The sequence below is a fragment of the Myotis nattereri genome, assembly GCF_964212035.1.
Source record: "Myotis nattereri genome assembly, chromosome: 6".
Classification (NCBI taxonomy): Eukaryota; Metazoa; Chordata; class Mammalia; order Chiroptera; family Vespertilionidae; genus Myotis; species Myotis nattereri.
This window is the reverse complement of record NC_138081.1, coordinates 12,516,660-12,542,409: the sequence shown is the minus strand read 5'-3', so window position 1 is coordinate 12,542,409 and position 25,750 is coordinate 12,516,660. Positions and strand designations below refer to the sequence as shown.

Here is a 25,750-nt window from a genome sequence, read left to right as displayed (position 1 = left end):
ATGAGGCAGCAAGGTCTGGCTCACACTGTGGGTGCTGCTGACCTCCGACCCTGCTGTGTGTGTGGAAACTTCTCCAGAGATGGTGGGGAGGGGCCCGGCAGGGCTAGGCTAGGGCTGCATGGGCATCAGAGGCATAGGCAGGGCCTCCTGACTCCGGGCTGTGGGGGAGGGTGGGCTCCTGCCGTGCTGGACTTGGGAGCCTCCAACCCCCATACAGGTAACAAATGGAACGTCAAGAAGATGGTCAGCTACAAGGAGATGCTGGACACCCTCCGGCAGCAGTGGCCGGAGCTGGAGAAGCTGCCCGAGGAGGAATCCAGCACAGCCAAGGTTGGGGGCAGCCTGGGGCTGGGCGGGGGAAGTTCAGGAGAGCTGGCAGGGGCTGCGGGAGGTCAGAGAGCAGCGATGTAGGGCAGTGCCAGTTAGCAGGACGCCCTTCAGTGCCAGCACAGCAGCCTCCCTTCTCCCGGATCAAGAGGATAAAGAAACGGCCAGGCGTGGGGCAGGGGTAAAGGGACTTGACAGGACACATGCCAGTAAGTGGGGGAGGGGTGCTCAGTCTGCTCCCCTACGGGCCTGCTCTGGCCGCGGTGCTCCGGTCCCCGTATGCTTAGCTGGTCTGCTCGGCAGGCCAGGCACGGGCAGAGCTCGTCCCCACTTGTGTGCCTGAGTCTTCTGTGGTCTGAGGGCCCGGGGTGCTCCCTTCCGAAGGCTTCCCCGAGCGGCCGTGCAGTGAGGGCTCAGGTCGGCAGGGAGAGCGGCCCTCTCCTCCCAGGTTCCCGCCACTGCCCTTCTCCCTCCTCGCCCAGACCTTTCGCGTCCCTGGCTTCCGAGGCCAGCTCAGCTTCATCACGTCCATGTCTGAGCACTTCTGTGGGACCTGCAACCGGCTGCGCATCACAGCCGACGGGAACCTCAAGGTGAGTGTCTGCACATCCCTCCCACCGGCCCCGAGTGGAGGGGAGACAGCGGGGCACACGGGGTGGGGGGTGAAATAGTGTCAGATTTGGGGAGGTCATGGGAGCAGCAGGGAAAGGTGAACTGATGGCGCCCATGGAACCAGCACCCTGATTTATCCCTTCCCTGTCCTTCTTCCCTTCTTCCCCCAACCTTCCCCCCTCCCTTCCTCCCTTCCCCCCTCCCTCCTAGTAACTGGCAGCTGATTGGGAGCCATTTTCCAGGACTTGGTGCTACCATGGTGGGTGGAGGTGGTGAAGGGTCACTGTGCATTTTGCCTTCCTCCCCGCCCCCCATGTTGGCCCCTCCCACCAGCCAGGGGCTCAGCTCTGAAACCAGCCTCCTTACTCATGTCTAATGAACATGTGCTGTGCGCCTGCCCTGAGGGATGAAAGGGAGACATAGACCTGCCCTGCCCTTTAGGGGCACACAGGCTCCTTGCTAAGACCAAACAAAGCTGGTAATGCTGCTAATGTGCGCAGGTGCAGGATTCTTGGTCCAATGAGTGATGGACATAAGGGTGATGGATATAAGGGTTGAACCTGAGGGAGCGGGTGGTGGGCCTGGAAGGATGGCCGGGTGGAAGTGAGGGCAGGGGAGGAGGGTCTGGGTAATCCCAGGATCCTGGGCAGATCACACTCGGAGCCGCCGGGAGGAGCGTGGAGGGGGCTCGAGTGCCCAGGGAGAAGGGAGAAGGTGCGGAGTGTTCTCTTGCCGAGGGGGGGGGGGGGGCTGTGCAGGGTTTCTGAGCAGCGGGGGAGACCTGGCCACCTGTTCACATTTTAGGAAAAATAATCCGCAGGTTGAAGTTGGAAATAGGAAGACTGGTTAGATGGCCATTTGGCGATGTCCCAAATGTGTAGGAGTGTGCGGTGAAGATGGGAAGGAGGAAAGGGGACTTGGCCGTGCAGGTGGCGGGTGGAGAGAAAGGCATCAGGTAGATGTTGACTCTGGGACCTGGTTAGGACTGGGGGTAGGGGTGGGGGGTTTCAGATGCTTCAGGTTTGCCATCCAGAAGGAATCGTTCAGCTGTTACTAAAAAGCAAAAAGGTTTTCCTGGGCTGGGATTTAAAATGGACCTGAACTGTGGGTGGTGAGTTGAGGCTCTGCAGGAAATGGAAGGTGGGTATGAAGGGACCGGACTGAGGGAGCTGCTGGTGGTGCAGGTGACGGGGGCTGGGAGGGGTGTGAGGCACCCATGAGCAGCAGCTGGTCCCACTCTGGGGGGAGCGGGAGGGGAGGAGGTGGTGCCATTGGGGCCAGTGAAAGCCAGAGGCTGGCGCAGTGGCCTCCTGCTTGGTGTCACTATGAGGGAAGCAGCCACTCCAACAAGTCAGAGCAGGGAGGAAGCGGGAGGAAGCGCCAGCCTCCCTTTCCTCTCACGCTCTCCTCTCCCGTCAGCCAAGCCCAGCCCAGGCAGAGGCAGCTGGAGGGGGCCTGGAAGGTGCAGTCCCCGGGCCTCCTGGGGGCAGAGAGGGGCGGAGAGTAGCACCCGGGGCCTGGTGGGGAGTGAGGACGGGAGCAGCATGGGGAAGTAGGTGTACCTTTTGCTTAGATTTCTCGCCTGTCTTCTTGGGTGGTCTCTGCCCTCAGGGGCTCCTCAAACATCCTTCTGTCTCTGAGTCCACAGAGCCTTGTAGAGCGCTGGCACATAGTAGGTGCTTCATAAGGTTCTGTGGGAGGGTGGTGGGTATCTTTCTTTCTGGAGCCCCCAGAACCCCAGCCTCTCTCAGGGCTGGGAGCCCTGAGTCAGTGTGACTGACCACAGGATGGCCTCCCCCAGCCCCCTGCTGTCCGCACTGGAGTGGGACAGGGGCCGGCAAGTAATGTCCATGAGACGAGGGAGCAGGAGGGCCCGAGGGAAAATGGGGTGCGCAGAGGGGACTGCTGGGTCTCAGTGAGGACGCCTCAGGAGGCCATTCCAGGGAAGGTCCTGGGAGAGTGCACCATGGGCACCAATTCCGTTTTTTAAAGTTCACTCTCCAAGCTGAAGGCGACATGATCGCAAGCCAGAGAGAGGCCAGGGATGTCCGAGTCTGCTTCCTGCCCTCCAGCCGGACTCCTCCATCCGGCTCCTCCTGCCCCTGGTGGCAGAAAGTCCTGCCCTGACTGCGCCCAGCCGTGGGAGGCCTGGACGCTGGTCTCAGCCCAGAGGGTTCTCCAGGGATGGGCCAGGGCCAGGGGTGCAGGAGGCCCATTGTCCTCACCCGCGATGACCCCCTCAGGTCTGCCTCTTTGGGAACTCAGAGGTCTCCCTACGGGATCACCTGCGGGCGGGGGCGCCTGAGGAGGAGCTGCTGGGGATCATCGGGGCCGCCGTGGGCAGGAAGAAGCGGCAGCACGCAGGTAAGGGGTGGGGTGGGCGGGCCACGGTCAGCAGGAGGGAAGCAGAGTTTGGGGGGAGGACAAAGCACAGCCTGACGGAGCTGGGGACTCAGCGTTGGGCCCCGAGACTTGGGGTGCGGTGATGGCTCTCCTCCTGGGAGGCTGGCACAGTGGAGACCACAAGGGACAGGTCCCCGAATTCTCTTGGGCTGTTTCATTGGTGGGGAAAGGGGTGTCATTGCCCCTCTCTTCCCACACACGGTCTTCTGTCAGGAGGGCAGGGCCTGGCGTCAGACTTCTGGGCTCGGGCCTGGGTGGCCCGCAGCACACAGTGGGGGCTTTGTCGGGTGCTCCTGGGTGAGTGCATGTACACGGGCTGTCACACCACTGTGTCCATGTTTGTGTCACGAACTGTCCCTCCTTCTCTCCCCTCCCCTGCTCTCCCTCCCCCGCTCTCCCTCCCCATCCTTCCCTCACCCCAGGCATGTTCAGTATCTCCCAGATGAAGAACCGGCCCATGATCCTCATCGGTGGGTGACCCAGCAGTACGTAACCACTCGCCCTTGTCATTGGGGTTCCGTGGGGTGGGGCCCCCTGCCATAAGGCACCCCTAGACCCTGCATTTCATCCCTGTGTTCGCAGCCCTGGTTTTCTTCTGTGCCCCCTCATCCAGTTCTGCCCCCTCATCCTGTCCTGCCCCCTCATCCTGTTCTGCCCCCTCATCCTGTCATGCCTCTTCAAGCTTTGACTGCCTCTGCTCTTCCCTCTGCACGCACCCCTGCACCAAGCATGCCACAGGAATAGTCATTGTGTCACCAGAAACTGGGGGGTCCTCCGGATTTAATGATCGCCAAGCCGTTCCCCACATGTAGAGCTCCGGGTTAAGGCAGAACCTGTCCTCGGCTCTGGGACGTCCCGGCTTGGGAGCAGTGACAGGTGTCTTCCCTCTGGAGTGTGGGCCGCGCACGGGTGCATCTGGGCCATTAGCACCCACCGGGCGATGTGTCGCTGGCTTCTGCGCAGCGCAGAGCTTGAGCAGGAAGCTAGGAGTGCCGCTTACTCACCTCGCCAGGGAGGACACAGCCACGATCGCAGCCTCCAGGCTCCTTAACTCCTGGGAACTGCGTGATGAGGACGTCTCTCATTGCATGGGATGCCGCGAACAAAAGCACCTCTGATACAGGGCTGCACGTGGCGGCTTCTCTCTCGCTGGGCTTTGTGCTCTCCATGCCTCCTCCCGTGGTGTGGGCAGAACCAGAGTGGGGGGGGGGGGGGAGGGTTGCGAGAGGAGGCGGGGAAAAGAATGCCCTTTGCCCTGAGTCTGTCTTCCTTCTTGCAGGATTGTTTTTGATGCTCCAAGATTCCCCACCAGCCATTCCAAGCATTTCCTCTTGGGACCCACTCGGCGTTCAGAGTCTGAGACACAGAGCGAGTCTCTCCAACCAGGTGGCGACTCTGTGGAAGGGCTGTCGGGGGCCCCAGACCCCTCCCCTCGCCCAGCGGTGGCTGGGGCCTGGCTCCCCTCAGAGACACTACTGTTCCCACCCAGACTCAGACACCAACCCCAAGTGCCTTAGCCCCGGGTCCCGGGCTCCTGCCACCCACTCAGGATCGCTGCCAACCTCGGACCAGCTAACCCACGTGGACACGGAAGGCCGGGCAGCTATGGTCGATGTGGGTGGTAAGCCGGACACAGAGCGGGTGGCCGTGGCCTCCGCCATGGTCCTCCTGGGGCCGGTGGCCTTCAGACTCGTCCAAGAGAACCGGCTGAAGAAGGGAGATGCCCTGGTGGTGGCCCAGCTGGCCGGAGTCCAGGCCGCCAAGCTGACCAGCCAGCTGATTCCTCTGTGCCACCACGTGGCCCTGAGCCACGTCCACGTGCAGCTGGAGCTGGACAGCACACGCCACGCCGTGGTGATCCAGGCGTCCTGCCGGGCTCGAGGCCCCACCGGGGTGGAGATGGAGGCCTTGACCTCAGCCGCTGTGACCGCTCTCACCCTGTACGACATGTGCAAGGCGGTCAGCAGGGACATCGTGTTGGGGGACATCAAGCTCATCAGCAAGACGGGGGGCCAGCGGGGGGACTTCCACCGGACCTAGAGCTCCTGCCCTCTCACCCACGGCCCAGCCAGGTCCAGAGGGATGCGCTCGGGCCGAGGGAAGGACGTCTAGTTCCTTTAACCCCGTCAGTGTTGACCTTCAGTAGGAACCCCAGGTCCTGCTAATGGTGACCTGCGAGGCCTCCTTTATCCGGAGAGAAACCAGCAGGCCCTTCCGCCTTCCTGGACACTGGTGACAGGAGGGGTCGCAGCGAGCGATGCTAGTGACGGAAGTCAGCTGTGTCATCTGCGGGCCATTCAGCCAGCCCGTGTCACGGCTCGTTTCGTGTTTTCTCTTCTGCTGCTTCCCTGGGGAGAGATAAGGGCTCACGAAGCAGAGGAACCCGCTACGAGGGGAAGAGCACGCCTGCGCGAAGAAGGAACAGGACTTCTCTTCGGCTTCGCCCGCCTGTCCAGGAGCCACAGCCCTGCCCGCCTGCCTGCCGCCCCCCATCCTCAGAGCCCATCCCTCCAGACTGGCAGGCTTCCAGTTTAACAATGCAGTCCTGCCTGCTCCCCGACCTCCGCCCCCCCAAACGGACCCCCGGGGGCTGCGGCCCTGCCTGACCAGCCACTCAGGTGGCTCCTGGCCCCGTGCACTGCTGTCCCAGCCCCGCCCCACCCCTTTGTTCCGGAACATATCAGGGAAAGAAGAGGGCTGGAGATTGCCCTCACCCACGGCCCACAAATAAAGCCTGGATGCCAACTTCGGAGCCACGAGAACGAGGACTGTCTGTGCACGGGGCACGCAGCTGCTAGGATTTCATGCCCACCCTGCACCCCAGCCCAAGCCACTCCCCAGGGGAGAGGAGCCGGAGGGTGCTGGAGAGGCCGCAGGTGCCTGCCTGCCCTCCATCCCCGGTCCCTGTGGGCGAGGTGGTGGTGGGGGTCGGGGGGAGGGCGTGTGTGTGGAAGGGCACCGTCTGCAGTAAGACAGTCAGGGGGTGTCTGAAGCTCGTCACTGGCTATTAGAGATCAGGAAGTCGTTAGAGGTTCCTGGGTTTCACAGCCCCAACACTGGACTGGGCTGCTGGGTCCTCTAACGTGGATGGGCCTCCTCGGGTCTGTCCTCAGGGACCTCCCACCTGCCTCCCTGTGCCCGGCACCCGGGGTGCTGGGGATGCTTAACAGCCAGCTCGGGAAAGGGAAAGGCCAAGCTCCCGATTTCAAGCTCCGGTCCAGGTGCCCGGGAGTGCACAGTCCCTGCAAGTGTCGCCGCTGGGCCCTCAGCGCTCCCCACACCCCCCAGCCCCTCACGAGAAGAAAGCACGGGTTTCAAGGCAGGCTGGGGTGGTATGGGTTTAATATTTTTTAGTATTACAATATATTCTTATAAAAAAGGTGTGGGTAAAAAGGACGCAGCCGATTTCGTACACGAGCCTCATTTGTCCTCTGAGACCGCTGGCGAGAGCGGCCTTGGCAAGAAGGCGGCCCAGGTAGAGGCGGGGGAACGGCCACGGCTCCCCAGTGGGTGGAAACAGGATGGGGCTGGGGGGAGCCTGGGCCAGCCCCTTCCCTGCCCCTGGAGAACTTGCTCCTCCCATTGCCCTAGACACACCTTACTTCCATCACGGGAGGGGGTGCTGCTGCTGAACGGGACAGGTTGCCTTAGGTTAAGTGGATTTTACATTGGACACAAAATTAGACAGCGGGAGGCATTCACCCGGGGGTGGCAGGAAGGGCACCGGAAGAGACCAAGGAACAAACACGGGCGTAAACATGTAGCATATCCAGGACCAGCACAGCCGAATCCACGGGGCACTAGCCCCTTGGCCGCGATGGTCTGTGGTCCAAGGCACTCTTGGAGATCTGGCCACAGCGGTGTCTCGTGCCAGAGCCACTGGCCAGATCTTGAAAATAATAAATAGAGAAGGGAAAATCGGGGTGAGAAGCCAGAACCCTGGAACAATGCATGTGTCCTCTATAGGGTCAAACTGCTTTCCTGCGCATCCCACGTGTCTCTGTCAGCTTCCATACCCCTTGTCTTCCGTGGGACACATCCAGTCTCCGTGGCGGGTGGCGAGGCTGGGATGTGGCACACCTGTCGGATGGCAGTGGAGCCCGCCCTGTGCCCTGCCCCGTGGGTTAGCTGCACCCCAGCCAGGTGGGGAGAGGAGTCCAGAGGCCCCACCTACCACCTTCCCTCTTCCCCACGCCAGCCCTCAGCGCGGCTCCTGGCTGTGCGGGCGGTATCAGCCCCCGCAGCTCTTCCTGGAAGCCTTTGCCTTGCCCTCACCTGGGCTCCGGGATGGCCCTGCACCCAGGTCCTGGCCAGACTTGCGTTTGCTCTAATCTTCCTCGAACCAACACACATGCTGGGCTCACCAACCCTGTTTCTTCCCTGGAAGCGACTATGGCCCCACCCCCAGGGGTCTGATGTAGGGAAAAGAGGCAGCTGGAGCGTGGGCCCAGCCCACCAGTCTGTCCACTGGCATAGCCCTGAGCCTGAGCCTGAGCCAGGAGCAGGTTAGAAGGGCAGAAACATAAAGGGAGAGTCAGGAGAACAGGAGGCGAGGAGCCCCTGGATGGGGTGCAGGCAGGACGAAAGGTGAACTCTGGGTGTGTGTGTGTGTGTGTGGGGGGGGGTATGTTGAAAATAAGAGTCCTGATGGAAGTGACCTCACCTCCTTTAGAAGACAGCATTTTGCTTAGATACAGCCATCGACTCACCCACTCAAGATGCAGAATGGGAAATGGGAACAGAGGGCCAGAGTGAGCCCCTGGGCAGGCAGGTTGAAGAACCAATCAGGTACCGATGAGGGGGGTGGCCTTTCAGGCAGTGCCCTCCCCAGGGAAGTCAGCCTCCCCCACCCCGTCTCCCTCGCTTCCCCGCCTGTGCCAGCCCAGGTCTGATGGCCTCAGAGGAGGAGACACCTCGGAGAAGGTGTGCAAATGCAGAGGGCAGCCCGCCCTCAGGACCCTCCCGGGAACTGACCCCAGGGCCAGCCTCAGCCAGCCAGGCACACGTGGTTTGAGGGGGCCTCCTTATGCTGGACAGGATGGAGGTCACCGCGGCTTCTGCTCGGAGGCAGACGCCAGAAAGAGTGTGGGGTCTGAGTGACATGAGCGGTAGACCAGAAAGCTCTGGTGCGGGGCTGTGTGAGGTCACCGTCTCTCAGGACCATGGCCCAGGGTCCCTATGCCCAAGGCACAAAGTATGGTGATGAGGGGGGTCTCTGTTGCAACCCTTCCCTTATCAGATTCATCAAGTACCTGATGGGGAGCCGTAGCCAGGGAACCCACAGGTGGGATTCTGGGTTAGTAGACAGGATGGAGGTGGCAGTGGGAAGGAAGGGGGAGGCTTAGACCTGCGAGAGGCTGGAGTGAGTGGTGATGGAGGAAGCAGGCTCTGCTACTCTGCGTCCTGACGACTTGCTCCCTGTGGTACCCTCAGCATCTTTCCTAGAGCACATCCAGGATACACAGCGCCTCCTCCTTCTCCATCAAGAGGGCAGTGGGCTCAGGTCTATGTCCCATTAGCCGCCTCTTAAGGGCTGGGAGCCTGGATCTCTCACCTGGCTCTCGGGGTGCCCACCCCCCAGGTACTGCCCACTGCACATGATAGCTGAGCAAGACCCAGGGACCTGTCCAGGCTGGATCTGGGCAGCTCTGTGCCAACATGTGGGTGCTGAGCCTGCCAGGGACGTCCCAGTGGGCCTCGGAGGGTGATCCTGGGGCCCAGAAGCAGGACGAGTAATGGGAAGAGGAGAGGGAGGAGCCCCTCAGGTACATGTGGGAGATGCCTGGTCCTGCCTCACACAGCCGCACCCCAGGACCCAGCCCAGGGCTCAAAGCCGAGCACCATGTGGTTGAGTGTCCCGTCTCCTCCACTCAGCCCCTGGCCATCCCTGTCTCCTGGCCTCCTGTGCGGCCAGTGCCCAAGTCAACAGTTTAGCCTGTTGATTGCCCGCTCCCGGGTGACTTCCAGGGCCAGGTTCCCTGATCGCTTGCGGCTGCGCTTGAGCTTGCACAAGTCCTTGTCAAAGACCTCCCCAGAGCGCAGGGCTGACACCAGGTCGTCGAACTCGCCGCCCTCCTCCAGCGCGTTGCCTGCGTGGACCTTCCGCTGCCGCTGCCACCGCTCCCGCTCCCGCTGCTCCTTTAGCTGCAGGGGGAGGGAGATAGGCTGAGGCCAGAGCAGCCACCCCTGACCTCTAAACCATGTCTCCCAGCAGGGGTACCTCCCAGCTGGGCCCGCCCTCCCAGGACGCCCTGTGCTCTCTCAGGCTGAAAGCATTCTCTCCTCGGGGGGGTGGGGGTGTGTGTGACATCAGTCCCTACAGTGTTTCTTAGCCACTGCCCTCCTGGCACACACTCCAACCATTGTCCCCTGGGGGCACCCCACTCGGACCTGCCTCTCCCCCTACAGGCTCTGCCCGCCACGCACCATGGCTTCCATGCGCGCCCGCCGCTCCTCCTCCTCCTTCCTCCTCCTCATGGCCTCCAGGTCCTGCCGGGCCTCGGAGAAGGCCTGCAGGAAGGTGTCGAAGATGCCGAAGAATTCGTCTGGCTGCATCTTGCTGTCCTGCTCCCCAAAGTGCACCAGGGCCTTGGAGAACTGTAAGGGGGAGAAGAGGTTGGAGAGTCACCCCTGAGCACCATGGGCCACGTGGTTAGCTGGGCGCCAGTCAAAGCTGAGCCCAGGCCGAGGCTGGGGCATTTGCATGGGATCAGGGCTGGAGAAGGGGTGCCCCCTTGGCAGCAGGGTGCAGACAAGGCTGAAGGAGAAGGTGGAGGTAGACACCCTGGGGACATGGGGGTCCAAGCTGGCTGACGAGGCTGCCCAGAGCCATTTCTGGGTCTGTCACGGCGTGAGTATGGGACAGGAGCTACAGACCTTGGGACCGAACTGCCTGGTCAGAAAGCAAAAGGACCTCAGAGCTCATAGTTATTGGGCTAGTTAGTTACGTGTCCTGTGCCTCAGTCTTCTCATCTGTAAAGTGGGGATGATAATAGAACCTACTTCAGTGTTGTTGTGGGGGTTAACGAGTTAACAGAGGGAACCAGGCACTGCTCTTCAATAAGAGCCACCACCTCTGACCCACTCAGAGTCCTCCAAGGAAGACCTCCCTGCCCCGTGTGTGCTCCACGGACCCGCGCGGGAGCTCCCGTGAGCGTCTCAGCACTGCTGGACCCCAGGCCCCATTCCGGACCCCCGGAAGGAGGATGCACGTTTTACTAAAACTCCCACAGACGGGTCCACGTGCAAGTCAGTGCGGGAGGCAGGAACTGAGGCCGAAGCTGGGCTCCAGTCATTCTGACCCAGCTCTGTCCAGCACAGCCGGGCAGCCTGGGCAAGTTCCTGAACCTCTCTGGATCTCGGTGCACGTATCTGTGGAAAGGGCCAATAACCGTTCAACAAACCCATAAAGTGGGCAATGAGACCGAGGTAAAGCAATGCGGTGCCCGACACCTGAAGAATGGGTTAGGGTCTTTGCATCAGAGTTGCTATTGCTTCCTGGTGGGAGTGAGGATGTGGTTGGTCCTCGGGGCTCTGCGATTCTGGGTCTGTCCCTTCTGGGGCACCCGGTAGGAGTGGGTGAAGGAGTCCCGTCGACATAAGGCCGCATTAGAGAGGAGTGGGGCGGGCTAGGCTAGGGTGAGCGGAGGCTTGGGCACCCTCACCTTGTCCCGGGCCTCACTGAGCTGGTCCTCCAGCTCTGAGAAGCTAAAGCTGGACACCGTGATGAAGTCGCTCATGACGGGGACGAACTTGTCATTTGGTTCCCGCACCTGGCGTTTCTGATATTCCAGCTCCTGAGGGGGGAGAGTGAAGTGCTGGTTAGACTGGCGGTGGGTCGGAGTCGGGACTTCCGGGTCACCACCCCGCCCTCCCTGCTTGTCCGTCATGGGGCAGTGAGCCTTCCTTGGGAAGAGGAACACCTGGGTGTCAGTTTTAAGGGTGGAAAAGGTTGGGGGAGTGACCAGCCAGTCCATCCACCTCTCTCCTTCCCTCGCCCACCCTGCCCTCTTCCTGTCTCTAGATTCGGGCTACCCAAGAGTGGCCTGCCACCAGCCGCATCGGCCTCACCTGGGGAAGGTGAACAAACACAGGCTCTCGGGTCCCACCCAGACCTATGGGATCAGAGTCTGCCTCTTAGCGAGACCCTCAGGTGAGCCGTGTGCACATCCAGGTGGGAGACGCGTTCCTAGATCTTGCTGGCGCTGCTGGCCTGGACCATGCTTCGGGAAGCACTTGATACGTTGGCTGTCACCCTCAGAGTGGCAGCGAAAGGTTCTTTCTCATATTTAACTTTGTTCTCTAAGCTCATTCTCCATACCCGTGACACGCGCCCCCCCCCCATACCCCCCCATGCACTCAGTGAAGATGGGTATGGGGGACAGAGGACTGGGGACATCCCCACACTGAGCCAGCCTAGCCTAGGGCCAGAGACAATGTCGTCAGAGGAGCCATCAGAGCAGGAATGGTGGTGACCAGAGACCTGGGTCTCCAGCAAAGAGTGCAGCCAGGCTCCTCTAGGGCCTGGGAGGGGTAAAGAGACATGAGGCAGGGACTCCTGGGGATAGCGGGCCCCAGTGTCACACTGTGCCACCTGCCCCTCGCCGGCGCCCAGAGGACGTGGGTCCTCTTTCCCACCTACTGGAGTCAGAGTTAAGCATGTGTCTGATCTACGGTTCAGTCCACTCCACCACCCAGTACACACGTTGGACAGGGACCGGGTTAGTCTCAGGATCCCCCCTTGAGAGACTAACTTTAAGCCCCGGATAAGCCAATCATCCTCCCTGAGGCTGGCTCTGTGCTAGAGGCTGTGCTCATTATTCTAGCACCCAAGCCAGGAGCGCTGGGCCGGGCAGGCGTCTGACAGGGTCTGCCGCCTGGGGGCCCACCGTCTGACCCAGTGCCCCTGACCGCAGCCCTCAAACCCCCATGGCAGGAACGATGTACTCACCACCTCGACCGCTCTGAGGCCCTTCCTGAGGTTGCCTATCTCCTTCTCCAGCTCTGCCAGGCTGTGGGGGGACACGAGGGAGGGACAGGAGATGAGGGTGGCCCAGCAGAGGGCAGTTCTAAACCCTGAGGCCTGGGGTTCAGTGGGCCTGCACCCCAGTCCTGCATTGGCCACTAACACGTAACCAATCTCCGCCTTCCTCCCCACCCACTGTGCTCTGCCGGTGCAGCTATAGAATAACAGGGGTGAAGCTTATGCTCTATAGAACCCCTGAGACCGGAAATGTCAGGTTTCTAACACATGGCCTCTGGCATGGATTTATTTTTTACCACCAGGGGATAGGTGTAAGTCCATAACTTACAAGTATTATACTTGCAAGCAGTAAGCATTTGATGATGCTAGCCATGTACCACTGCATTTCTGCTTCTACTGAAGATGCTTCTATCAGCTTATACGTATATGTTCAGGCCTGACCTCTTGCCTATAGCAGATGCTGCGGGTGCCCCACCCACATCTCCCTGGACCATTCACTGCAGTGTGCAGTGCTGACTTCGGCTATGAGCCCTTTTTCTGGGAGCCAGAGAGCAATGCCCCACCCCCTGAGCCCCTCAGCCAGTGACGGACAGGAGATGGTGTATGATGTCCCAGCTCCCTCACCACTTGGCAAGACTAGAAGAGTGTCTTGCACTATCTCCCTGACTTCCCTGGAAAGGGTCAAGCTGCAGCTGCCCCCAGTGGTAGCTGGTGGAATGACACCCCTATTAGCAGCCTTCCCATCCCTGGCTCCCTTCCCCAGCCCCACGCTGACTCCTGGGAGATCCCCGAATAAAGGTTTGAAGAGCAAATAGTCTGTCTTCATTTGGCAGACTCAGAGACACTGCCCCTCCCTAGTCAGCCCAGAGTAGCCCCAAGGAGGACATTCGGACAAGAGCGTGTGTGGACATGAGAGGATGCGGCCTCGGAGGGACCCCTCACTTGACTTTGGCGGCTTCCGGAAGGTGCTGCAGTTCCGAGGGCATGTTCAGGATGTCGGGGAAGTGCTTCTCCAGGATCATGATCAGGTAATGGAGCAGGGAGATGCTCCTGCGGGGGAAAGGCAGCTCATGGCTAAGGGAACCAGGGTCAGCAGGACACCAGGCTGAGGTGTAGAGAGAGGCCAGGGGCTGGGTTGGAAATGCAGGGAGGGCCCAAGGGATGAGGGGCGAGGCCGGGAGCGGGGGTGATGGAGGCTCAGGAAGCAGGCAGGCCGCACCTGTCGATGCTGGACTTGGTGTCGGCGATCTTGTTGAGGCTGGCCACCCGGAACCCGTAGGCGCCCCCACGCTGCCCCTTGTTCATGAAGTTCCCAATGGCCAGGACGATCTCCAGCATCTGCTTCAGGCGCCTGCTGCGGACCAGCTCCCGGGAGGCCAGCAGGATGGCTGGGGGGCGGGGGGGGGGGGTGGGGGGACAGTTCAGATCCCTACAGACAGGGCCAGGGCAGCTGGTCCCCTCACCCCCCAGGATGGTGCCACCACAAAGTCCAGAAAAGGGGCTGCAAGTGTCTTGCACTCTCAGAGGGGCAGGAACCGTGCCCACGCCGCCACAGACCAGCTACTCCACACCTGCCCACCGCCAGGGCCGGGACCAGCTCGCCACACGCCAATTTGCCAAATAACGCATTCTTAGAATGCGCCAACTCTTCCTAAGAATATATATTCGAGAATATTTTTTCTTGTGGATATTAAAAGATTATTAATATATTCTTTCTCTGGAGATATATAAGCTCATAATACTTTCACTTTTCTAAACTTAGTGATGAAAGTGTAAATTTCAGCATTTTACATATTATGGGACTATCCATATCTCTTTTTGAAATGCTGAATTTTATTGATATTTTTGGAAAGAAAAATATCCTATCAAATTAAATGATAACATATCACCAACTGTAATATTCCCAAATTACGTTTGTTCTATAAGATAATGGTGTGCTTTGTAGATGATGGTGTCTTTAAGTAAATAGATGATTTGACATCTGTTTAATATCATTTTTATTTATTTATTTTTATTGATTTAAGAGAGGAAGGAAGAGGGAGAGAGAGATAGAAACATCAATGATGAGAGAGGATCATTGATCGGTTGCCTCCTGCACGCCCCCCACTGGGGATCAAGCCCGCAACCCAGGCATGTCCCCTTGACTGGAATCAAACCTGGGACCCTTCAGTCCGCAGACCGACGCTCTATCCACTGAGTCCAACCGGCTAGGGCAAATATCATTTTTAAAAACGTTCCCACCTTTAGGTATTTTAGCCATTTTATCCTCTTGTCTTAAGTACTGGCTTGGCTGGAAATACAAGTTAAGACAGCAGTGACCAGAACTTCAGTAGTGAAGTCTAATGTGGAGGGCATGGCCCTTCCTCAGCTCCTCTGTATTTAAGGCAAATGTGCAGAATCGGGAGACAAGTCCTACACTGAAATGCTGGCCACTAGCTGTGGAATTGCCTTTTGATTATTAAATGTGGTGATAAGGAGACCAAAGTAGCCTCTGATCTTTGGCTTATGCCAAACTGAACATGCTGTAAGATGCTGCTATGAAGACAAAATGAGAACCGTCTGCTAAACGTGTGCAGAAAATCTTCAAGACAGTTAAAGGTAATTATAGGAGAAGAAGAAGAAAAAGCAGGAGGAGGAGGAGGAGGAGGAGGAGGAGGAGGAGGAGGAGGAGGAGGAGGAGAGTAATATGGAAGGATTGTCAGTAGCTTCTGAAGTCGAGCATGTACATATTCTATGACCTTACACTTGAAGGGCATTTGAATGGTTTCCAGTCCCCCCCTTCTTAAATTACAAATAGACTGGTGAAATAAATTATGGTATATTGATAAATGGAATAAAATGCAGCCCTGAGAATATATAACCCACTGCTACACATAACAACAGGAGTAACGCACAACCATAATGCTGAGCAAAAGGAACAAGCATAAAATTATTCATACTCTGTCCCACTTCTATAACGCTCAGGCTGGACAAAACCTTTAGAGAGGAGGGGAGGGCAGTGGTTGGAGGGGTAATGTTTGAGGGGGGGCATGAAGAAGGGGCTAGAAACATTCCACTCGACCTGATGTCAATCACACCGTGAGCTCACTTCACCGTCATTCCCCAAGTGGGACTCATGATTCCGTGTCCTTTTCCACACGCACATTTCAATAAAAAGTTCACTTTAAAATAAAACTGCTTATAAAAGTTTCCAGCAGTTTTTATTGGTTGGGATCGTTTCTCTTTGGTTGATAAGCTATTTGAAAAATTTGCAAAGGAATCCTCCTGAAAATGCTGAAATGTTGGCAAAACAGATGACGAGTTCAAAGGAAATCAGTGCAAATGGGGAGAGTCCCACGTGCAGTGCAGACAGTTCAGAGGCATCCATACGCATAATGGGCTCATGAATACATTCATAGGAGGATGTTTACATTGGAGACCGTATTCATCTTGCCTATATTCAGTAAATGTATTCATAATAAGAATCAGTAAATTTGGTATATCCCCAAAATGAACATATTCATAAGACTATATTCAAGAAATGCTTATGAATATATTCATAAAAGAACTGGTACATTTGTCAAGTTTGGGGAATGGGCCCAGAGGATGGAGGGTGTGTGGAGGGGTGTCAATCGCTCACCAACCAGCTCACCCAGGAGTATTTCCTCGGAGAACTGAAGGGAGGAATACGAACCCCACTCCTGCACCCTCCTCTGTCCCCACCCCGTCAAGCCCACTGACCTGATTCTGTAAGGTACACTTCAGCCGCCTCTGCCCACCCCTGGGAGGGAGGAGACCTGTGGGCCCTTCTAGAACAGCAGCTACAGCCGGGTGGTGACGACCTTCCGGCAGGTTTTGCCATCTAACCACGCCCCGCTCTGCCTGGTGATGTGAAAGGTGGACTCCTCTCGGCCGCAGTGACTACCTTAGGGAGAGCTGAGGAGCGGCCGCAGGAACAGGACATCATCTGAGCGTAAAGCCACCGGATGGCTAAACTCCTCGGTCCCACAGCCCCAAGTGCTATTGCCTACAGTTCTCCACTGACCCCAGAGACACAAGCAGCTGAGCACATATGTCTTCGGCTGAACCCCGACCTGCGCCTCAGGCCCCGAGGGCAGTCGGCAGCAGGACCGAGAAAGCTGTGAAGGGAAGGCCTTAGACCTGCAGGGTCACACTGACCGTGCTCCCCGTCCTTCACATCACAGATCACAGCCAGCCTTGTTGGGTGCGAGTGCTTGTGTGTGGGTGTGAGTACGTGTGCATGTGTGTCAGGATCCAGATCACAGATGTCTCTGTCATGCCGCACCTGCCCCCGGAAACCTCCCTGAAGCAGCTTGGAGAACTCCAGAAAGGGTCCTTCTCTGCACGGGGCATCCCAGGACGTGCCAGCAGCCTCGGTGTCCAGCAGAGGGGGCCCATGCTCTGCCCCAGCCCGTCCCCCTCAGGATCCTGGACACAGGCTCCTGGACACAGGCTCCCTAGTTCCGCGTCACTGACCCTGTCCTCACCACCAATGAGCCTCACAGCCTGGCCTGCATCCCCCTCCTGTCCCCATGGCTACCCACCATCCTGACCACCTGCCTCTCCCCCTCCTGCCCCTCCGCCTCCGTCTCTGCCACCCTCTGGGGAGTACACCAGGAGGAGAACGAGGGGATGGATTTTGAAGAACGACATTGTGTTCCAATCCTGACTCCACCAGGCCCCAGTCACGTGGCCTAAGGCAACATGTCCCGATCATCTCAGAGGTGAGAGCTCTGCCCCCGCAGGGTTGTGGTGAGGACCATGAGCCCATCCGCGTGGAGTGTTTCACACAGGGCTTGGCACATGGTTCTCATTTAATAACCAAGGGCTCCTCTGGAAAAGGCCTGTCGGTGTAGGGCGGGGTTCTCGCTCCCAGAAAACCAGGCACCGCCTGGGATCACCTTGCCCATTTCCTCCTTTCTGAGTAACTCACACCTAAAACAATGTGCCCCGTAGTCTCCCAGGAGCTGAGCGCCTCTCCCGCAGGGTTAAGGTTGATGCGATTAAAGCATGCCAGGAACTGTTCTCGGTGCTTGCTATTACAGGGTCCCCCCTTATCTGCGGGGGTTCCATTCCAAAACCCCCAGTGGATACCCGAAACCAAGGACAGTACTGAACCCCATCATACTGTGATTCCTCCTGTAAGTACATACTTACGATAAAGGTTAATGTATACATTAGGCGCAGGAAGAGGTGAACAATAACCAATAGTGCATTAGGACAATTACAGCAATAAGTTATGTGAGCACGGCCTCTCTCTCTGACCATGGAGACGGCTACTTGGTGACTAATGAGGGGGGGTGTTTACAGCCCTGGATATTCTGGACAAAGGGATGGTTCACGCCCCAGGCGGAACGGAGCGGAATGGTATGAGAGTTCCTAATGCTACTCAGAAAAGCACACAATTTAAAACTTAAGAATTGTCTGTTTCTGCAGCCTTCCGTTTAATATTTTTGGACCATGGTTGACCACAGGTAGCTTTCAGCATCTCTGTCCCACGCTGGGGCAGATGTCACAGATCCTCCGCCCTAGCGAGTCTGCATGCTGAGGCACAGGAAATGTCCGTGTGTGGCACATGAGCCAACATACACAAGTGCATATAATATCTACAAAATCAGCATTAGAGTTTGGTTTTGGATTTGGGGGGGATTTTCCTCTGCCTGTTCCTGGACTCCCTCCCCAGCCTCCCCAGATGCCTCTCCTCTCCGGCTTCCTCCACCCCCTCAGCCCTACCTTCCACTTTGGGCTTGGCCTCCGCCAGCCGCTCCTGGAACTTCTTCTTGAAGAAGAGGGCCTGCAGGCGCTGCTGGTAGTGGTCGATCCTGTGGACGGGGAGGCTACGTCATAGGCGGCCCCCCTCCGGCCCGGCCCCAGCCCCAGCCCCAGAAGCCAGCCAGGCCCCTCCTCAGCCAGCCTTCCCCTACCCCTCCCGCCACACCCGCGGCCGACCTGCTCATTTCATAGAGGAAGCGGTCAGCGCGGGCCATCCGCTCGATCTCATGCTTGTGCTCCTCGAGGAGGTCAATGTCACTCTTCTCCGGGACGAACTTGAGGAGCTGCAAAGAGCAGGTGGAGGTCAGACAGGAGGTCAGACGGAAGCCCACACTGACAGGCTCAACCCAGGAGGCATCCCCTTAAGACACAGGCATCCTCTGCGGATGGTCTGCATTTCATCTGCCCGAAAGGAACCACAGGGCACTTGATTCTAGCCTTCCTTCCTTCCTTCCTTCCTTCTTTCCTTCCTTCCTTCCTTCCTTCCTTCCTTCCTTCCTTCCTTCCTTCCTTCCTTTACTTTTTTAAAATTAAGAAATAACTTACATAGAGCAAAGTACATTATTCTTAATTATACAGTTCAGTGACTTTCTTCTTTTGAAACCTTTATTGAGGATATATATATATATATATATATATATATATATATATATATAGAGAGAGAGAGAGAGAGAGAGAGAGAGAGAGAGAAAGAGAGAGAGAGAGAGAAGAACAGGCCCCTTTTAAATGTGCAGGTCAATGGATTTTACAAAGCTACCCGCCACCACCCAGACAAGATGCAGAAGATTTCCATCCCGCCAGAAAGTTTCCTTGTGTCACTTTAAGCAGCCAGCTCCTCCCCCCACCCACCCCACAACACAGCCTCTCGGCTGAAGTTTGTCACCTTAGGGTGGATGTGCCTATTCTTGAACTTCTTATAAATGGACTCAAGGTGTGTGTTCCCTTTAGTGTCTGCCTTCTTTCACTCAGTACAGTGTCTGAGATTCATCCACGCTGTAAGTGTGGATGGGCTGTTTCTTGTTCGTTGCTGAGTAGTATTCTACTGGGGCAATATACCACAGTCTATGCTTTCCTACGGAGAGACACTGGGCCGCTCACGGGGTGGGGGGTGGGGGGTGTTCTGAGTCTACCCCTAGGAGGGGGGCTGCTGGGCAATTGGGCAGGTGTGTGTGGCCTCTGTGTGACCTGCCAAGTGCTTTTCTAGCTGACTGCCTGGAACGAGAACTCCCATCGCTTCCCCTCCCAGCCCACACTTGGATGGTCTGTCTTTCTAATCTTAGCTATCCTGGTGGGTACGTGGGGCCACCACACACACCCACATCGACCCTGTTTCTCTGATGACCAATAGAAGCCACTTAGAAATTCTCCTTCATGAAGTTTTTGCTCATTTTTAAGTGCCGTCGTTTGCCACATTCTCACTGGTTTGTAGAGTTCTTTATTCTAAACATGAGGTCTTTGCTCGATATACCGAAGGCAAACATCTTCTAAGGTTTGGCTTGTCTTTTTGCTCTAATATAGAATAATGTAATACAACAGTGCCTTGTATGAACAGAGTTCAGGATTTTAATGAAGTCAATTAATGGTGGTGTGGGTTGGCTGAGGGAAGTTTCCAGAAACCTCTTTGCCACTCCTCCAGCCTCCAGCCTGATTTCTCCTGGACCACTGGGTCTCTCGGGGGGCTGTCGGGAAGGGGTTCGCTGCCTCCCCTTGAGGGGCTCACCTGCTCCAGCATGTCCTTGGCGAGGTCCTCCTGCTCGTCCATCTTCAGGACGGCCTGGCGGATCTCCTCGTTAGAGAGCTTCAACCTAGGCAGAGCCCAGCCCTGAGCAGCCTGGCGGGTGGGTGTCCGCTCGGGACAGACCCCGTTCACTTCTCCCTCCTCCCTCACGGAACGTAGAGCACGGAGCACCTTGGAGAGTCCTCCCCAGCTCTGGCAAAGCCTCCTCAGACTACACTAACTTGGTTCACTCCCTAAGCTCAACAACAAGGTCTTTTCACCTCTGCCGATGCGTCTCCGGTCTGGTGCCTGAGTCTCCGTGAGGGCTGACAGGGGACAGGGGCGGTTGGGAGTAAAGGGGCATCTTGGGTGCAGCCTGAGACACGGGGAGAAGGGTCCTGATCTTCCTCCTCCTCCTCCTCCTGCCTAAGATGCCCGCAGCATCTCCCTGGGAGTGCGGGAGGAGGGCAGGCCTCTGAGGGGCAGCTTCTTGCTTCCCTCATTCTCGGCAGACAGAACAGCCTCAGTCTGGCACAGCCTCAGCTCCCGCACAGCTGTTCAATCCGGCTTATCTGCTTGCTGTCTGGGGGCGGGGGGAGCCCACCCCGTCACACACACACACACACACACACACACACACACACACACACACACACCTTCCCAGCCCCTCCAGGCGCTCAGCCAATGGGAGCCTGGGGTACAGACCTCTGCCCCACCAGCAACGGGGAGGAACAGAAGCCTGGGCCTTGTGGGAGGGAAGGAGGGGTGCGTGTCCCAGGGACGGCTGGGGCAGCACTAAGAATAGTCTGGGAGGCGGTGCCCTCTGACCCTGGCCCAGGCGGGAGGCCCCGCACAGAAGCTGTGCTGTTGGTGCACATACTGCCCTGTTTGTTCTGCAGCCACGGGAAATGCTTGGGGGCTGAGATCATGCTGCTCCGTGGCCTGAGCCTGGGGGCCTCCATGGGCTCAGAGCCACTCCACCAGCAGACACTGACCAGGCTGGTCAGGAGCCTCGAGCTGGGGCAGTTCCCTGTGTGCAGAGCCCCACGCTGCTGACATGGGTTCCCAGGGAAGGTTCTACATCGGGGCCTCATCCCCTTTCCCAGCGGGCAGCAGACAGGGGAGGCCAGAGACTGCTGTCACCCCAGTCCTCGGCCACCTACCTCCCCCAGGCATTCAAGTCCACCATCTCCCTCCACACGCCCCATCTCAGTCCTCTGTGTCCTGGGGGCCCAGCCCCTCCCACCAGGAAGGTATCCTGGGCAGGCCCCCCAGGCCAGGCAGGCCCCCCAGGCCGGGCGGGACCCCACAGGCCGCGCAAGCACTTACTTGGAGAGCAGGATGATGCAGTTCTGTGCCCTCCGGCCGTCAATGACCGACAGCTCTTTGACCTTGCGGGAGGCCAGGTAGATGTCCTCCGTGGAGCCCAACTCTTTCTGCAACCAACAAGCCAGTCAGAAAGGTGAGGTGTGTGTCTCCCCCAAACCTCTACTCTCCGCCCCGCCCCCTGAAGGAGCTGCCCCGCTACCAACCAGGCCAGGCTCCTGGTGTGAGAGAAAGGGAGAGGAACAGGCCCGGGAGAGAGGAGGGTGGGTCATTCCTGACCCAGAGGAGGCACCTGGGACTTCACCCTGGGCTAGGATGAGTTGGGGGCAATGAAGAGCCCTTTTTAGAGATGGCCCTCTCTGGGCAAACTAGAGAGGAGCTGTTCTGATGGAGGGAGACACTGATCCCTATGGCTGCGGGAATGTCATAGGATCTACACATCCCCAGACTCCACCCCCACTCCCAGCACCCCACCCAAACTCCCCAAAACATAAGAAGCTGGTTCTAAGTCCCCACAAGGTCACAGTCCCTGGACTCCTGGAGACTTCAGGCCTGGCCCAATGTCCTCTGGGGAGAGGGCATCCACATGTTCAGAGGTGGGGAAACAGGCAGAATTCCCTGTAGAATTCTCTCCTTGGAGGTTCTAGGTGTATTCCCAAAAAATCAAAGACCACCCCCCACCCTCACCTCCACCCCCTACCTTCTCTGAGCCCCTAATGAGCTTCTATCCTGGGAGCTGCCTCCAAGTACATGCTCCATGCTGTGCGCCTGCAGGAGCCGCCACTCACATGGCCACCTCTGCGAGCTGTGCCCAGTCTGCTCAGTCCTACAGGACGGCCTGGTGCCCCCCTCCTGGGGGGCAGGGGGCAACAGACCAGGAGTTTCCTCCTCACTCCCGTGCCCATTCTCTCCACCGCGGGCCGGGTCTGCTAGTGCTAAGCCCTCTCCTACGTTTCGCTTTCTCTTTGGGGACCTCCCCAGGCCACCCTGTATCAACGGGGAATGAGACAGAAGGTAATAAGGACAGGCCTGCTCTTCGGGGCCCAGGGCCAGGCAGCAGCCTGGGGGAGTAGTTAAAGGTCAGAGCATCCAGGCCCCTCAGTGACTCACCTGTTGAGAAGTATTAGTAATCAGGTCCTAGGCAGGCAGCAGCCACAGCCAACAGAGGATTAAACATGCACAACGTTAGCCAAGAGGCCCAGGGACCCAGGGACAGGAGGGGAGACATGGGGCCCCTCATCTCTACTCTGCTGCTCCATCCCAACCAGACTCCTGGCTGGAGGGGGGGCCGGGGAGGAGCACGCATAGGAGCAGCTTCTAGCAGACATGCACCCCCAAGCCAAACTCAGTGGAGGACAGGCAGTGCCCCCTACAGGTCCTGGGTGCAGAGGACCCCGCCACTCCCCACTGAGGCCCACCAACACCAGCTGCTGGTCCCAGGCGTCCCTCTCCTCCGCCTGGAATCTCCACCCCATGAGTTAAACTTCCTAAACGGAGGAGGACACACAGGGAACTTGAGCCAGGCCCTGTGGAAGTTGTGTTCCTTGAGGCAGAGGGAAGCAGGTGTCCCTGAATTCTGCTCCCTGTCCCTTGCCCCTCATCGGTCTTTGAATCTCTCAGGGGAGCTGAGGAAACGGAGCTCACCCCTGGTTCTCCCTTCCTGACCCTGATGAGCTGAAATCACTAAGTCAGGACCTATGTGGGGCAGAGAGGGAGACCCACAGTGCATAGGCCCTCCCTCCGCCCACAACCACCCAGGTCCCCCGACAGCAAGAGGAGGCGACCGGCTCTGCTGCTGTGAATTTAACCCCAACCACTTGGCCTGGGTGAATTTTGTGCCCAGACAGCGTGCTGGACTGAGTGGGCTCAGAGCAGCGGGGCGGGGGGGGGGGGGGGGGGGGGCGGGTAGCAGGGGGAGAGGAAGACAGACCAGGGGGCTTTCTGTCTAACTCTTCTCTACTCACCAAATGGGGAGCCCCAAACCCAGCCTGTCCTCACCCCCACAGCCCCTCTTTCCCTACTGGCCCCCATCCCAGCCCTGCCTCAGGATTCCGGAGATGATGCTCAAAGTAGACGGAGCATCTTTGCAGGAATGACACCCCTTGCAGGCACTCCCTGCATCCCCAGGCCCCCCTGGAGCACTGACATGCAGGAGCACCAGGCACTCAAGATGCCTCCAGTCGCTGCCTGTGCCCATGCAGCCTGGCACGAGCAAGGGCTGAAAATGCCTCCTGCAAGCAGATGCCTTCAGAACCCACATTTAAATGACATAAACAGCCAACTGGCTTTTCTAGAACCCCCCAAACAGGCCAGAGCCCTGCCCCCGCCCCTTTGGCTAGTCCCCTGGGAGCAGGGACACGTGCCCTCAGCCCCCACTGCCCTCAGGAAGGGTCAGCCTCGGGCCTGGACTTGGCAGGAAGAAGTGGGGAGCCTGGTCACTACATGCAGCCGCCGCCCAGGGCCCAGGAGGGCACAGCCCCCATCACTGGCACCTGGGGAGTCCTCAGGATGGAACCCTGGGCTCAGCAGAGAAAACACGGAAGAAAAGAGCACAGCCCTGAGCGGAAACAGCCCCTGGAGGCAGGCCAGAGAGAAAGCAACCCCTTCCAGGCCTGGGCTGGTAATGCCCAACTGGACTTGGGGGCAGCCCCCAGATGTGCCGCTGCAATGCAGATTCCTGGGCCCCAACTCATTTCCTGACTCACATTCACATGAGGATGAGGTCCAAGAACCTGCATGTTTGGCAATCCCACAGGCACTCGGCACAGTTAAGATCCCTGGCTCAGGAATGCCCTGTATTCTGCCCCCAACCCCACTCCCCTAATGCTGCTTACTCATCAGCCGTCTGTACCCAGCGCCTGCAGAGCAAAGCCCAGGGCCTCTGCCTGCCTGCCCGGGCCTGGTCCAGCCTCAACCCCTAACATGACCTTGAACGTTAGCATCCTCTGCTCCCCGACTCTTGGGGGTGTTGAGAGATGAGAGTATGTAGAGAAAATAGTTTGAAAAGTTAAAATGCCTTTTAGGTACAGTCCCTAAATCCTGCGGCCAAAGAAAGAGCAGGATCAGCAGTGGCCAGGCCCTCGGACTCCACCTCCAGTGCTCCAGGACGAGAGAGAGAAACCAACACATGCTCATTCATCACTTGATGTGTGACTACAAACTGTAATACTATGGGATGTCTCCCCTCCTGCACTGCACGCCTCCATATCTATGTTCCCAGCAAGCACATGGGGCCTGGCAAAGGATCAAATCATTCAATACATTCAGGAGGGAAGGAGGGAGGGGCTATGTGTCAGACACTGTGGGTTTAGTAAGGCGCAAATGTGAAGTCAAGGCTAAAAGTCAAGATCCAAGAGGCTCGAGGGGCAGGGTCTTACCTGGTGCCTCTGATAGGCTGAGAACATTTTCTCAAAGTCCTGTAGGTCCAGAATCCGAAATATCTGCATGTCATCAATCTCATTCCATACGGTGCCAGGGACACGCTCCTAAGATTCGGGGCGGGGAGGACACCCATGGTTGACTCACTTCCTTCTCTGTGGAGATGGCTGGTGCCTCCCTACCCCCGCCTGCCCCCAGGGGCACACATTCTGACAGCCAGGCGGCCAAGCCCTCAGAAGGGTGTCATCCTCCCCTCTAACCTCCACCCTTTCTCAATACTTGGCCCCAGGGTAGAGGCCAGAGACAATCTCCTTCCCCGCCTGTCCAGGTGGGCCCACGTGTAAGCACATTACAGAAATCGGTGGGTGAGCCGAGCGAGGGATGGGCGAGTATGAAACTCCTTCCAGAAAAGCCAAGCTGAGCCAGCGCTCTCGGGGCCTCCCCCTGAAGGCGGGCTGGTGGGGTCAGCGGCAGGAAGAGTGCCTACACATATTGGAGATCCTGGCATCCTTAGCGCCAAGGGTATTTCCTGCATCTGAGATGGTCATTTTCTCTCCCAGGGGTCTTCCTCCCACTTTCCCAGATTCCCAGAAAGCGGATCAATGTCAAAGTCTGGGACATCCTGTCCACTCCAGTGACTCCCAGGGCCAAGACTCTGCCACAATTTCCTGTTGGTCAGACCCAGGGAAGATGGCCTGTAGCTTATGACTGGAAAGGGCCCAGGAGTTTACATTCCACGGCCCCTCACCATAGGCCCCGTCCACCTCTGCTAGGACCCTTGCAGTGAACCCCACCCCAGGGGCCTCGGAAGAAGCTGTCAGCCTCTGGGGTGGAGCTGCCAGCCAAGCCAGGCCACTCCAGTGATCCTGTGACACCTGAGGATGGCTTAGAGCAGGGGTGGGCAACCCCTGGCACGCGTGCCAAACATGGCACGCCAGTAACTTTTGCTGGCACGCGAAACCCTCTCTTATAATGTTCCATTTACAATTTTTTTCTTAATATCGACTTTTTTATTTTTCAGATAAATTCAGTGTAAGTGCATCTTAGATAAATAAATAATTTACATAACAAGTTATCTTAAAGACCATAGACATGGATTGACGAGAGAGGGGAAGAGCAATTTCTATGCCTCTGCCTTAACTCTCCCTGCCTTCTTAGATCCGACCGTGTTTTGGTTTCAGCCTCAGACACTTGTGAATCTTTGTTCTCAGTGATGAATTTTGTTAAGTCTA

At 57.8% G+C, this 25,750-nt stretch overlaps 2 protein-coding genes across 4 annotated transcripts in view; one reads left to right on the top strand and one right to left on the bottom strand.

Moving 5' to 3' along the window:
• The window catches only part of MOCS1 (molybdenum cofactor synthesis 1), a 35,410-nt gene extending 28,675 nt beyond the window's left edge, over positions 1–6,735 (top strand). Inside the window, exons 7-11 of one of the 3 annotated variants that reach the window (XM_081095046.1) lie at positions 218–330; positions 810–920; positions 3,183–3,303; positions 3,765–3,812; positions 4,622–6,735. In XM_081095046.1, the coding sequence (XP_080951172.1) occupies positions 218–330; positions 810–920; positions 3,183–3,303; positions 3,765–3,812; positions 4,622–5,382 (1,154 nt within the window). In that variant the 3' untranslated portion in view covers positions 5,383–6,735. Of the gene's footprint in view, positions 1–217; positions 331–809; positions 921–3,182; positions 3,304–3,764; positions 3,828–4,621 lie in introns of all 3 variants that reach the window. The other 2 variants (XM_081095048.1, XM_081095047.1) reach the window with 2 other exon arrangements.
• DAAM2 (dishevelled associated activator of morphogenesis 2) overlaps positions 6,665–25,750 on the bottom strand; it is a 102,336-nt gene continuing 83,250 nt past the window's right edge. The window contains exons 15-25 of the mRNA XM_081095043.1: positions 24,518–24,625; positions 21,144–21,250; positions 19,818–19,902; positions 18,275–18,381; positions 18,059–18,147; positions 13,545–13,713; positions 13,268–13,375; positions 12,293–12,353; positions 11,007–11,138; positions 9,769–9,939; positions 6,665–9,486 (exon numbers count right to left, since the gene is read on the bottom strand). Of these exons, the coding sequence (XP_080951169.1) occupies positions 9,265–9,486; positions 9,769–9,939; positions 11,007–11,138; positions 12,293–12,353; positions 13,268–13,375; positions 13,545–13,713; positions 18,059–18,147; positions 18,275–18,381; positions 19,818–19,902; positions 21,144–21,250; positions 24,518–24,625 (1,359 nt within the window). The 3' untranslated portion in view covers positions 6,665–9,264. The remainder of the gene's footprint in view (positions 9,487–9,768; positions 9,940–11,006; positions 11,139–12,292; positions 12,354–13,267; positions 13,376–13,544; positions 13,714–18,058; positions 18,148–18,274; positions 18,382–19,817; positions 19,903–21,143; positions 21,251–24,517; positions 24,626–25,750) is intronic.